Source organism: Corvus kubaryi, unplaced genomic scaffold (assembly GCF_017639235.1).
Source record: "Corvus kubaryi isolate FWS band 111438036 unplaced genomic scaffold, C.kubaryi_AGA036_p1.0 37395, whole genome shotgun sequence".
NCBI lineage: Eukaryota > Metazoa > Chordata > Aves > Passeriformes > Corvidae > Corvus > Corvus kubaryi.
In genome coordinates, this window is record NW_024581134.1 from 67,263 (window position 1) to 80,915 (window position 13,653).

The following is a 13,653-nucleotide window of genomic DNA, read 5'->3' on the forward strand; positions in this document are numbered from 1 at the left end:
TAAATCCAGTCCTGCTGTGTGGCTGCTTTCAACTGTACCTACTCCTCCTGTTTTCTTTTCTACCATCTTTGCCTGGAGGACTGTAACTGACCTCTGCCATCCAGGCAGGGCTTGGAGAGAGTGTTACTAATGAATTACTAGTTTCAACAGCCCCTCTCCTTGGTGGTGTCACTAGTTCAGCATATACTGATGTAAACTGTGTGTTGAAAAACCAAAATCACCTTGTCCAGATGCGTGTTGTGAAATACCCATTTATTAAAAGAAAGCTCTGAGGGCAGCTGACAAAAACCTTGCTCTGCTGAGATGTAACAGCAAGAGGTATGTTTTCCAAAGAGCTTATCTCTTATCATATTTCATGACTACAGCAAGCTTCCCACCACACCTCCTCGGGGTGAAAAGCTGTGTTTGAAAAACTGGGTATTTCTTCCGTACATGCTGTGATAACTCTGTTGGAAAATACGGCCTTGAGCGGGTGCAGTCAGCCTGCAAAGGTAGAGCACTTGGCTATGTGGAGATACAATGGGAACGGAGGATGTGCAAAGGCACTGACCAGGTTTGATCAGCCAGATAAGCCCCATTTCTTCAAAAAACCCCAACCAATCCCTAAGCCATCCCTGTACCTCCTCAGAAACCTGCTCCAATACCTGAAGGTAGAGGCGGTGCTGCTGAACCTGCTGCTGTGGCCACTGGTGGAGATGAACTGGTGTGCTGGCCTGGTGGGATGTGAAGCTGGTGTGTGGGATCATCAGAGACGGGGAGAAGATGGGTGGCGGGGCTGGAGGTCGGACGGCGCTGCAGGTGACTGGCTGCACCTGCGCTGGGGGAGGCAGGGTCTGCTGCTCTGCAACGAATCTGCCACAAGGAGGAAAACCAGGCGTGAGATCCCACACCCAGACCCACCCTCAGAAAGGGCACTGGGGAGCCCAGCTGCTGCAGGAGCCAGCCTGGAGCAGGGCTGGCCAAACCGTGCAGACCCTGCTGACAGCAGGCCCCAGATTCCCCCCTGCCCACAAAGCACGGACTGGAACTGCTGAAGATAAAGGTTTTCAAGGCTGTACATTTTCTCTGTGTCTTGGCCAAGCATTTTCCGCTTTGCAAAAGCCAGAAAATGGTTAATTTTTTTTTCAAAGCACTTTATTTATCAAAAAGTTCTTTGTAGTTAAAAACTATTCTCATTACTTTTTCTCCTAACTGGCTGAACTTTTGTTTCACTTCAGACTGTTTGTGTTTGCACAATCAGGTGCAAGTTTTTCCACGTCTTTTTCAGTGCCATTAAGTGTCCTGCTAAGACACTGCAGGAAAACAAGGGCCAGCAGAGACTCACTTTCCTTGCTGCCTGCTGGCACTGCTCTGCACAGGCTGGCCACTGCTGTTGGCTGCAGGCATCATGGCTTGGATGGACTGATCCAACAGCATCCTGTGGTGGAAGGAAAACAGAGGATGGTCAGGGAAGGGAGAGGTCCAAGCTCCTGTCAACAACTCCTTGAAAATCCTCCATGAAAGAGGGTAAACCACTATCTTGAAAACAAGCTAATGAAACAGGATGCTTCTTATCACCTCACATCTCTCCTGTGAATATAGGCTGAGAAGATTGGGATTGTTGAGACTGGAGAAGAGAAGGCTCCAGGGACACCTTATAGCACCTGTAATCCCAGTAAAGGGATTACAAGAGAGCAGGAGAGGGACTTTTGACAAGGGCATGGACTGACAGGACAAGGGGGAATGGCTTTAAACCGACAGAGGGCAGGGTTAGATTAACTTATGGAATTTGGGAGAGAAAAGGATTTAATGCCCTTGATGATACAGCATGACGTGCACAGCACCTTGCTTGCCTGCACACTGGGCTCACCCCTGCAGAGGGAACATCCTTATACCTGCTGTGGCATCCTGAGCCCAGTGCCCCGAGCCCAGCCACACCTGCCCTCCCTGCTGCCCCAGTACTGCTATTTTCTGTCACTGCCCCCAGGATGGTCCCAGCAGGGCTGTGGGTACCTGAGGCTCCTGTCCTGGCTGTAGTCAGCTGGTGGTTGCCTCTCACTGCTGTCAGTTGGCACCTGCGCAGCCACAGCGATGGGGTGTGTCTGGGAGAACACCATGGGGTTGTTGTAGAGGGGCACTGAAATGCTCGCCTGCCCTGGCACACACATTTGCTGCCCTTGGCTTCCTCTCATTGGGTGCTGCTGCTGCTGCTGCTGCTGCTGCTGTACCTGAAATGAAGACATAGGTACCCATGCACATTTTAAAGCTCCCTAATGGAAGGATAAAATAATCACTTACAGTGGGCAGATGGGAAAAGGAGAAGGAACAATAGGATATTGTCTCTGAACACAGCAGTAGGAACAGTGTATCTATTCAAGACAACCAACCCATTAGTGTTTATTGTCCCTGCAAGGCAGGTGTTGGCATCCCCAGACAGTCTCTTGAGAAATTAGGTAAGGGCACAAAAGGCTTGAGGAAGAAAAGAACAGCTTAAGAGAAGAAGTGCAAATCCAAAGTCTCCAAGGAAAGCATCTCATCTGTCCTTTAAAGCAGCAGTTTTGGCTTGCTTTGCTTTTGAACAACTCAAGTCTTTCCCGTCTTAATAGTGGATTTAGGTCTACTGATGACAAAATTGTTTTTTCAAAGCTGCCTCCCAAGATTCCTCAGGCAGAGGAAAATTAATCTTTTAAAATGATGCCTACTCCCATGTTATGAAACCACAATTCTCACTGGCTATGAATGAGCATTGTGCTGATGAGAGCCCAGACTTCCCATTCACTTCCTCCCCAGTCACCAGGAGGGCTCCAGCAGTCCCTGCGGTTCAAATGCTTTTTGGCTACCTGGCTTTTATTTTTACAGTTGAGTGATGTTGTTCACAACTGACTCTTGACATAAATTCCTCAACGCCACCTAGGCAGTAAAACCAACACAGAGGGGATGCTTGGGACCACGGGGAGGACTGACGGGGCAGACAAGGATTTGGAAGCCAGGAAAGGGGGTCATGAAGACAACGAAGCAGCCAGTGACCTGGGGGGCTGTGCCACAGGGGTCCCTGAGGAACGGGCGTGGTGACAGCAGGTGGGTGCTGCAGTAGTGCTTCGTCCCCATGAGGCCTGGCTGCTGTGACTTCTTGGCCGTGGTCTGCCTGGGTGTCCCCTGCGGCAGCGGCCTCCGAGGGCTCGGCTGCTGCACGTTGTTAAAGACGACGGGGATCGGCTGCTGCATCAGCATCTTTAAACAAAAGAGGAACAGGAGTTGTTGGTTGTACCACCTGGCAGAAATAACACTGCAGCAGCAGCAGTATCTCTAAATCCAGGGGCAGAGTGAACTATGAGCAACGGAAAATCAAATGTTAGCTTGTGTCAAATATTTATTCAGAGACAGGACCGTTCCAGCTCCATTGTGCCTGCTGTGTTTTGCAGGAGCGGCAGTGGGGATCCAGCAGCACTAACCAGACACAGAACCACCAAGCTTTTTGTGCGCAGGAGACTTTGGATTAATTTGGGATTGGTTTTTCTAAATCACGGAAATCACTGATTCAATACTCAGATACTGATGTCACTTCATCTCTCGGGAAACACCACTCCCACATCCGAAAACACGTTACCAATTTGTCCAGAGTTCATTCCTGAATACTTTTGCCACAGACAATTTTGTTACTGCTCTGTGTGCTTAAAGGAAAAGCAAACGGCTGGTGAGTTTGGGAGCCTCAGGGGCAGCAGGTACCTGCAGGTTGGAGTCCTGCACGAGCTGGAGCTGCTCCTTGATGACGTGGAGCTCCTCTTGCTGTGTCTTGATGTCAGCTTGCAGTATGCGAGTCCTCTCCTCCAGCTGCTCCTTCAGCTGGTGCATCATCCCCAGCTGGGTGGGGAAATGGTACACTGGCTGCAGGGAAGAGAGAAAAAGGATGACAGGGTAGGACCAGTCCCGGTACTCACATTCATAGCAATGCTGGATTGAGAAAAATGATGGCTTTTCAGCTTTTGCCATAAAAAATATGATGCTGACAAAAAATGGCAATTGCATATTTAACTGAAGTGCCACTGTAGTTCCAGAGCAGCAGCACATCTGGCTCACACACAGTGCCTCCCTCCAGGTGTTGGTCTTTAGATTACTGCACAGATGAAGTGTCTATACATGGGACTCTCCTGTCCCCTCAGGATAATACCCTGCTGGTTTGGGCCCACTTGTGTTTTGTGGCAGACACTGCATCCAAACCCTTGCCACACCTCCTGGCTGGGCTTTCAGTTGTGCTGCTAATGGTATTTACCAGATGCCAGGCCCAAGTTAGGCTGCAATCCCACCTGGGGATCCATCCTTCACACCTACCCTGGCCATCTTCAATCTCTGTTTCATAGTCTGAACATTTACTGCACTGACATCAAAGCCCTGTAAGGACAGACCTTGTCATTATGGTTTATGATTCCCACATTTTTCTTGTTTTTTTTCTTTTTTCTTTTCCTGGACTAACTCAAACCTTCCTCTACTAAATGACATCCCCTTCCTCTACTAAAACTCTTCAGCATTGTATCAGCCTGCAGGTAGCTGCTACAGATTCAGGGAGAAGCCTTCAGCAGCTCACAATGCTTTTGACAAGTGTAAACCTTCTCCTGTATCCTCCTTTGGGTGTCCCACCTGCTCTCTCTGCTCGCTGAAATAAGCTGTTGCAATAATTTGGTTGCAGGTAAATCCCAGTAACAGCAACAAAAAGGGCACAGAAGCCTTGTCCCCACTCTAGGATGAGCCAGCAAGGATGGGAGAGCAGTGAACCAGAGCCACCAAGGCTGCCTTGCTGACAGGACACACCAGTGCACTTAACAAAAATAAACCACGTACCATCACAGGGTGCTGGGAGGGCACTGCCAGCTGAGCCACAGGGTTCTGAGGGAGGTGTTCACCAGGGGCTTGAGGAGTGGCTATGGCCTAGAAATGAAAATTTTGCCTTACTGTAGGTCCATTGCACCTCTAGTGCAGAGCTGGTGCTGTACCAGCTCATACCAGGGATGAACAAGTGCATGGAATTGGACAACTGAGATTGGAGATCTGAGGATAAGTCTGCAGGGAGAATTTAGGTTCCTGCATGCCCCTGCTAATTGCAAGTCATTGGTGTCAGCATCCATTTTGGATAAAGGCCATTTCATGTGTACTAACCCCAAGAAAAGAGGGTTGGTGGTGTGAAAAGGCATTTGGCACAGAGGAGCAAACTGAATCCTGAAAGAAGGCAGCAGAGGAGCCTCTAGCACCTCTCCACTAGCTCTGCCAGCCAGTGGCACTCCCCAGGAAGTCCCAGCACACTCAGAGTGTGGGATCCAGCATCTCTGAGGGTGAGATCAATGCTTGTTGAGCTCATTTCACAACAGCCTCAGAAAGGCTCTTGCTCCTCAGGCCCACTGACCTGAGCGCTCCTGACTGCTGCCAGCCGCAGGGCCGCCTTCTCGGCCGGAGCCCCCGGCACGGCCGGCTGGGTGGGGGTGCTGGTGTCCGTGCGCCGCATGGATGACGTGGCTGCAAGAGAGACATTCACTGTGATACAGCAGACCCGTGCCTGGCTACCCTGGCTAAGCCTGAACTCTGCATATGCAGATGGGCCAAACACTGCCAAAGTGAGACCCTCTGTGGGGGCTCCCCACCTGACTTGCTGGGTTCCCTCCTGATGCTAACCCCCTGTTCAGCCTGCCCTCCATGGGTATATCTAGATGAGATCCCTGCTCTCCCCACAGTAAGTACCTCAAGAAAAGTCCCCTGAGTTTCCTACCCATAGCCCCACACAGGGCACTGCAGTCACCTTGCTACCTCCCAAAGGGCAAGGTGGGCACTCACAGGAGCTGGGATGAAGCTGCCAGCAAGGCAGGCATCCTTCTGTGCTCCTTCTGCAGGGATTTCACATCAGAGACCCCACAATAAAATTATATTATCCCAACATAAAACTTTTGTCAGTGAGCTTGGCTCAATCAAGCTAGCGAGTCACCTCGTGTCCCCTGAACCACAGCAGACAGCCATGACCCTCAGCTGGTGAAAAGCCAGAGGAAATCTGCTCTCACACAGGCAGTGGGTTAAGAGGGAGGAGGCGGCAGGTGGCCGTGGCTCTGTTGCTGCTCTGTGACTTGTCATGATGCGATATGTTGGTGCCAGCAATGAGCATTCCCCCCCACCCCGACTCGGTCCCTTCCAGCCGAACCCCAGTATTCTGGAGGCTGCTCTGCCCTCCACACCACTGCCTGCACCCAGGCTGGGCTGCCCCGGCACCTACAGGTGGAGTCGGAGAGGGCGGTGTGCGAGGAGTGCCGGGAGCTGTGCGATGACAGTGACACTCCCTCCCGGCTGGCGTCCTGGCTGCTGCCGCACTGCCCCACGTCCAGGTAGCTGCTGTGGCTCTGCGGGGAGCAAAGCACAAGCGGTGAGACCGTCAGCAGGTGGGAATGGCCCCGGAAGGGACCTCCCTGAGCTCCTGTTTGCAGATGAACCCAGCAGGCTGGGTGTGCAGCACCGTGGAACCACACCACCAAACCCTGCTCACTCTGAGTTCACCCGAAAGCCTTCGGGCACACAGGACCCTCACAGTCATGCCCTGGGCACCCGTCTGATGGCAGCGAGCAGCAGTGGAGGACTGCTCCTCCATGGGGATTGCTGCCTGTGGCCTGCACTCTGGTGTGCCACCCTCCTGCTCCCCTGCCCACAGAGCCGTGGGCAGCAGGAAATAAGCTTTTGTCGTCAGCCTCTTTCCACCTGATCTCTTCAGGGATGTCCCAGCTGGTTGGCTGTGGCGCTCTGGGGAGTGATGGCAGGGGCAATGAATGAAGGTGGCAGGAGGGGCTACCTGGGCAATAGCTTTATCCATTGCAGAGATGGAGAGAGATGACTGGGAAGAGACATGGAGCAGTGGCATGGGGACATCAGCCAGAGCCCCAAGAGGACCTACAGCCTCCTGAGGGGGACAGGTACTGGGCAATGCTGAGAGCTGCAATCCCACTCACTGCTCCCTGGGGAGGAGTGGCTCCAGCAGCCTGTTCTGGGCACGACCTGGGCAGCAGAGGGGAACAGCCTGAGCTCCCATAAAATAATGTCTGAACAGCAATGAGGCTGATGGAATGACAACTACACAATAATCCCCTTGAAATTACTTTGATTTCTGGTCTTATTTGTAAACTACCAAGAGAAAAAACTTAAAAGTTAAAATGACCTTGTTACTTGGGCTGATGTGTGGTGATGCCAGACTGACTCAAGCCATGTAAGCTATTGCTCTGGTCACAATCCTACACTTCGTGTGATCCAGCAACAGAGCTGAAATCTAGGTAAGTGTTTTTCCTTCAATTCCCATCCTCATCTGAGTATCAGTGATGATCTGGCACAAGCAAAACAGGTACCCTGTGGTACTGCCCTTCTCTTGGGTCCTCTGTGCCTTACTGAGGGTGATGGGTACAGCAATCTGGCCTCCAGCTCCAGCTGTGCTTCTGAGACAAGGTGGTTTAACCCGTTTTTCGCGTCATGGTCTCAGAAAGATTACAAGGAGCAGAACAGAGCAATGCAACTGCTGAATTCGCAGTTATTGGGGTATCAGATAATACTTGGAGTTAAAGATCATCTAGGTCCAATCCCTCTGCCGCGAGCAGGGACATCCACCACTAGATCAGGCTGTTCAAAGCTCATCCAGCCTCATCCAACATGGGCAATTTGGAGCCATGCAGAGGAAAGCTTCTCAGGGGCTGCTTGAGTCCTGACCCAGGTGAAGGCTTGGAATGAGATGGGAGTAAAGAAAATGGAGAAGAAAGAACAGATATGTTCCTAAGATTGGTAAGCTATTACTCAGTTTGGTTTAAACATCTTCTCATTCAACTGTGAAGGAACATGGTACCTTTAGAGAAGAGGATGCCAGTTCAATTGATGACTCTTCGAGGCCAAGATCTCGCCTTCTCTCAGCCCGAACTTCTGCATAACTGAAAAAACCGAAACAAAAAACCCCAAAAATTATTCTACAGCTCCTGTGCAGGTAAACTGCTGTAACAAGTGTACATTCATTTTCTAACCTGATGATGATGAACAAGAATCACTTTTTTGCATGGTAGCTCAGTGATCCCTACGCCAGTGCCTTGGGCAGGACAAGGTCAGGTCCCTCCTTCTGAGGGTGCACACAGCTGTGCATGCATCAGAGTTAACACCCTGCACTCCAGTGGAAGTTCCAAATAAAAACCCAGGTGCAATGTGAAGTGCAGGAATCCCTATAATGAGCCTCTAAAAGAGTATATTTTCTTTCCTTACTTTTTCCTCTCTTAAATAATAAAATATTTACAGTTACAAATGCCACATGAGTCACCACTTGGATAAACTGGAGAGGATGTTTCAAAGACTCTCTGAGTGCTCATGGATCATGGACACTGAGAGGTGCCAGACTTTAGGGTGATGAAATATTAATGAGCTACAACCTTTGTGGGAGGCAAGAGAAGTTGCTGAACTGACCTCACTTATATAATCGTGGCAATGAATTTTCCTGAAACAACATTTTAACTTGTGTACTTCAGTAATGTATTTTAAACCTTAACTATCTGAGACAGAATTGAACTTCAAAATCTATTTAGGGCTACATTGGTAGGTTTAAGAGGCACTGGAACCAGAAAGAAGAAACAAATCAATGCACAATTAAGTTCAGACCTTAAAGTGAAGCTGAATTCCCTGAAGGATGGCAGAAGCAAGACAACTGAGAAGCAACCTCTCTGTGTAACATTTGCTTATGTTAACACTTCATATGTAATTTATATCACAGATTATAGAATCAGAATCAATAGAATTTGGGTTAAAAGGGACCTTAAAAATTATCTGGTTCCAACCCCTCTACTGTGGGAAGAACACCTTTCACTAGACCAGGTTGTTCAGGGCCCCAGCCAACCTGGCCTTGAACACTTCCAGGGATGAGGCAGCCACAGCTTCTCTGGGCTTCCAGTGCCTTACCAGCCTCATAGGGAAGAATTTCTATCTAAGATCTAATCTAAACCTATCTCTGACAGTTTGAAGCTATTCCCCTTTGTTCTACCACTCCATGTCCTCGTTCAAAGTCCTTCTCCAGCTCTCTTGGAGTTCCCTTAGGCACTGGAAGAGGCTCTAAGGTCTCCCTGGAGCCTTCTCTTCTCCAGGCTGAACAACCCCAGCTCTCTCTTCCTGTCTTCACAGGAGAGGTGCTCCAGCCCTATGAGCATCTTTGTGGCCCTCCTCTGACTCACTCCAACAGATCCATGTATTTCAGATTTACTAGTGTTTGCTCTTCCAGATGTTTGACAGTAAAAGAGGGGACCAGAAAGAAATTGATTCCTGACACTAAAGAAATACACAGTGAGCAGTAAGTTTACTCAAGTTGATAGAGCAGTTAATAACAGTGAGTCACTATTTTTTCAAGCCCTTCAGAAAACATATTCTTACTCTTAACACAGTCTTTTTTCAGATGGCAGCGCTGATCCAGCAGATCCCCCCTGCACCAGAAGGTGCATTCACAGAGCATCCGTGCATTTACACATGCACTGCCTTCCAGCACGAGCTGCAGCTCAGCACAAGCAGCTTCCCACTAGGGGGGGATCCAGGGCTGGATTTGGGTGAGGAATAAGGCCAGCAAGCCAGCAGCTTAATAAGTCATAAATATTTAAAGCTCTGATCAAAAGGTTTTGTAGGAGTTATGTGATCTCATTCATGCCCAGAAAGCTGTCTGATTCCCAACAGCCTTAATTCTTTCTATGGCCATGTCATCACTAGGGACAAAAGGGGAATGTAACACACTGATAGATTTGGCCAGAGGTGGCTTCCAGGCTATTGCCCCAGTTGCCAAAAAAAAAAAAAAAAAAAAAGTAAACAGGTAAATAAAACACATATTCCCTGTTGGAACAGTTTCATGGAATTAGATATCATTTTTGTGTGTCAGTAGGCACAGCAGGTATTTGGTTAACATGAAGCAGAACTAGAAGAAGCGATGGCTCAACACTTAGACATAACATACACTGTGAAGAGTTTGGTGCTTGCTCCTACCTAACTACCAGGTGAGTGCAAACGATGAACTCGGGCTTGGAGTTCCACTGGTGGTAGGTGATGTAGTAGTGGGTCTGCAGCCATATCCACTGCTGCCCTTTGGTCAGGAACCGATAGTAACAGGACTTTCCTTTTCCAAACTGCATCACTGTTTAACAAAAAGAGAAAGCAATTCATAGCAAACAGGGATTTCATGGTGCAAAGGTGATTGGAAAAACAATTCAGTCCCACACCCTTCTCCCAGACTAGGGCAGTGCTAAAGTGGCTCTTGAGCTTTATAAACAAGACAGATGATACACAACCAGGTACTTGGCTTTTGTTTAGGGTCATTCCTGCTGACTTTCCGGAGTGCTGTTTGTTATTTTGAGATTGCTCTTATAACTGGTATATAACCATATAACTAGCTACATTCTTATAACTTACTCATGGGCTTCCCTGAAATAAGCATAAATAACATTAATTAAACAAATTATTTGCTTTTCATAAGTACGTGAGAATGCATTTCAAAGACTGAAGGTGTGACGTAAGAATCCTAATAATGGCACAAAACAAGACAGTGGAGTTTTAACAGTTTAACTGAGAGTTTTCTCCAAGACCTGGCCTAGGCCAGCCTGGTATGTATTATCAGGCTACATCCAGAAAAATCTCAGGTTCTGTAATACAACTGGAAAATAATGAGGGGAACTATGTTAAATAACCACACTAACTGTTCCAAACTGCAGGGAATACAAAATGAAACATGCTCACTTAAAATACCCACAATTAATGCAAAGTAAAATACAAATGTGGTTTAAACAAACCCATTTCACTTGATAGTAGTGACACAAGATGCCTGCCCAGAGTGTCAGCGTGACAAACAGGAACTTAGCAAGCCACACTAACCCAAGTGGTCTTTTACTCACCTGCACACCTCTACTTTGTTAAAATATCAGGACTGACTTCTTTAGCAATCCCATTAACAGTGATGGGCTTTAGATGAAGCACTTAGCAGAGATTTTCTGGCTAACATAACATGCTGGGGATCCCTCAGCTCCTAGTCCTGGCAGAAATGTCCTGAAGCAACTTCTCTAAGCCACTTTGCCAGCACTTTACTTTGTTTCCCTGTGCAGTAAAATGAAAAGATCCTTCCCTACAGGTGTGTTGTGCAAATATTCTTCTAATAGGTAAGAGGAATGCATGGCTGATAGAGATGTAGAATATAAATCATCAAATTGATTCTCTGCTGAATGACCTGACCCACTCTCAATACAGTTTGTGTCCATACCAAACTGCACATGCATTACCAAAAGGCCACTGTCTGGTTAAGTATCTCACTTGTATCTGAATCGTCTTTTAAGCAAACAGCACTAAGAAGTACTGTACTTGAAAACATTTAAAATACTCTGTTAATATTCCCATCTATGCTTTTGCTGCACTTGACACAACTTGTGTGTCCCCCCTGTCACAGCTTCCTCCATGTGCTCAGCCAGGCAACCCACTTCCCTGGCAGGGGCTGTACCAGTGGCTCTGCCTGGACAGGGCAGAGCAGCCAGCAGGGAAGTGGAGCAGGGAAACTTGACGTGCAAGGAAGTATTCTTCCCCATTCTCTTCTAGGTCCCTCAGCTCCTCATTTGTGTAAGTGGTACAGGGTTTGTGGTAGAGATGGGGGTGGTTTGCAGCTCAGAGATGGGTTGTCTCCAGAACGCTGTGGTTCTTGGTCCCAGCATCGTGCTGCTCTGCATCTCAGAGCAATTACAGCATCCCACTTGCTCCACTCTCTGGGGTGTCCTCATTTCCTTTTGACAAAACACTCTCCTTTCAAGTGGAGATAGCAGAGAGACAGACACTGTCCCCAACAGGAAACCTGTAAGTAATATTTCTTAGCAAAATACCTGATTACCTAGATGCATTTTACAAAGTATGTAGTTATTTTTCATTGCAGTGCTTGGCAATGCAAAACCACCACAGGACACATGTAACTCTGGCTCAATATCTCAGTCTGAAATGCACCCAATAAAATGGAAAAATCTGGGTCTTGGGGATAAAACATCTCACACCTGCTAGGAAATGCACACTGATTAAGAGTAGACCACATCTGCAGACACCCTCTGCCCTTCTCACACTGGCTCCAGCCCTCAGCAGGACATGGTTCTCCAGCATTGGGCTGCACTGCTGTGGAACTCATGCGAGTGCTCCTTCTATTCTGGCTCCCACAGGTCACACCGCTTCTGCTTGCATGAAAATGAACTTCACGGACCTTCTGTGGTGTTCACACATCAGCCTGAACTTGACTCTTCTGCTTTGTTGTTTTCCTTTCAGGTCGACCAAACATGAGCAATCCTCACCCACAGGGAAATTGCGCTCAGTAGTTTTGTATTTAAAATAATACTGAATCTCCAGAAGCATTTTACTAATGAGTAAGTGAGGTTCACAACACCTAATTGCACAGGCAGGTGATCCAAATGATATGCTCAGAAGGTGTTTTGGTGAGCTGAGCCTCCTGGCTGACTCTGGAGCCCAGGGGAATGGCAAGACCCCATGAACTGTGATGAATCAACAAAACTTGCAGGACAGAGGGGGGAAGTTCTAACTCCCAATCTTTTAATCTCATTTCACTCTGAGACACCCTGTGCTCAAACAAGGTATCTGCCAATTTAGGAAATCTGCACAAACAGTTTCTGATTTGAGTGAATTCTGCAGGTTTCAACCTCGCAGGTAAGTGTCAGCTGTGACAGTCTGTCATGGGAAGGGAGAGTTCCCTCGTGCCCCTGAAGATGAAGCCTTTTGTGATGACAGCAAAAGGTTTTGCACAAGTGACAAATGAGATCAGAGACAGACACATTGCAGAGGGATGGCAACTTACAGTGTTCATGGCACCTAGCAAGAAGCTCCAGGTCATCTGCGTGGTAGTAATCATACCCTGACGTTCCCAAAACCTCAAAGGGTAAATATCCTATAATAGGTGGAGCCCTAGAAAGGAAGCAAAGAGCAGGGAGTGAGCACAAAACTTGATGCTTTGACATCCTGGCAGATAAGCTGTGATACCAGCAACAAATACCTCGTTCGTTCACTTGGCAGGGAAATCTGGAGTGGATTTTCCACAGGCAGTGATATGTTTTCATATACAAACAAAAAAAAACCCCGCAGCAAGGGAGAGGTAAAAACTGAGAAGATGAAAAGGTGTGTGTTTACTCTTTGACAGCCTATTCATTATGTGGGTGTAGAGACAGGCATGTACGTATGTGAGTGACTCAATTCATTAAGGAGACACAGCTTGAGAAACGCTATGGCCGATCCCGCGCCTAACTTGGAGCTGGAGTGAAATTATCCGGTAGGCTGGATGTAAACGTCACCTGGGTAGTAACTGTGGAAGAGAGAGTAAGTGGGAAGCTGCAGTGTGTGTCAGGACCAGCTTGGGAAGAAGTAATTGCTCCCCTGGAAAACCTTAGGAAACTACAGCCAACAAAACTTTCTGTGCTGAGAGTACAGATAGCAATAGGCATGGGGCTGATTTAGGGCTGGTTTTGTTTTGCCTGGTAGGGAAGGAATTGATGAAGTATTTAGATAGGCACATTGCAATGACTTACCTCACTATTTTGCTATCAATTCTAGATTTTCATTTTTCTAGGCAAAATAAGAGATTTTTTTTTTTTTGCAGGTGTCCTAACGCAGCCTTCACCAGAGCCTGAT

General features: G+C 48.0%; 1 protein-coding gene across 6 annotated transcripts in view; it reads right to left on the reverse strand.

Annotated features, from left to right (window-relative positions):
• The window catches only part of PASD1 (PAS domain containing repressor 1), a 103,591-nt gene that overhangs the window by 4,615 nt on the left and 85,323 nt on the right, over window positions 1-13,653 (reverse strand). For 5 of the 6 annotated variants that reach the window (XM_042039952.1, XM_042039954.1, XM_042039955.1 and 2 more), the window contains 11 exons: window positions 12,827-12,933; window positions 9,985-10,132; window positions 7,832-7,913; window positions 6,230-6,353; window positions 5,375-5,484; window positions 4,816-4,902; window positions 3,706-3,864; window positions 3,007-3,210; window positions 1,993-2,207; window positions 1,325-1,417; window positions 645-852 (listed from right to left, as the gene is read on the reverse strand). In XM_042039952.1, coding sequence (XP_041895886.1) covers window positions 645-852; window positions 1,325-1,417; window positions 1,993-2,207; window positions 3,007-3,210; window positions 3,706-3,864; window positions 4,816-4,902; window positions 5,375-5,484; window positions 6,230-6,353; window positions 7,832-7,913; window positions 9,985-10,132; window positions 12,827-12,933 — 1,537 coding nt within the window. The remainder of the gene's footprint in view (window positions 1-644; window positions 853-1,324; window positions 1,418-1,992; window positions 2,208-3,006; window positions 3,211-3,705; window positions 3,865-4,815; window positions 4,903-5,374; window positions 5,485-6,229; window positions 6,354-7,831; window positions 7,914-9,984; window positions 10,133-12,826; window positions 12,934-13,653) is intronic. The other variant, XM_042039956.1, reaches the window with a different exon arrangement.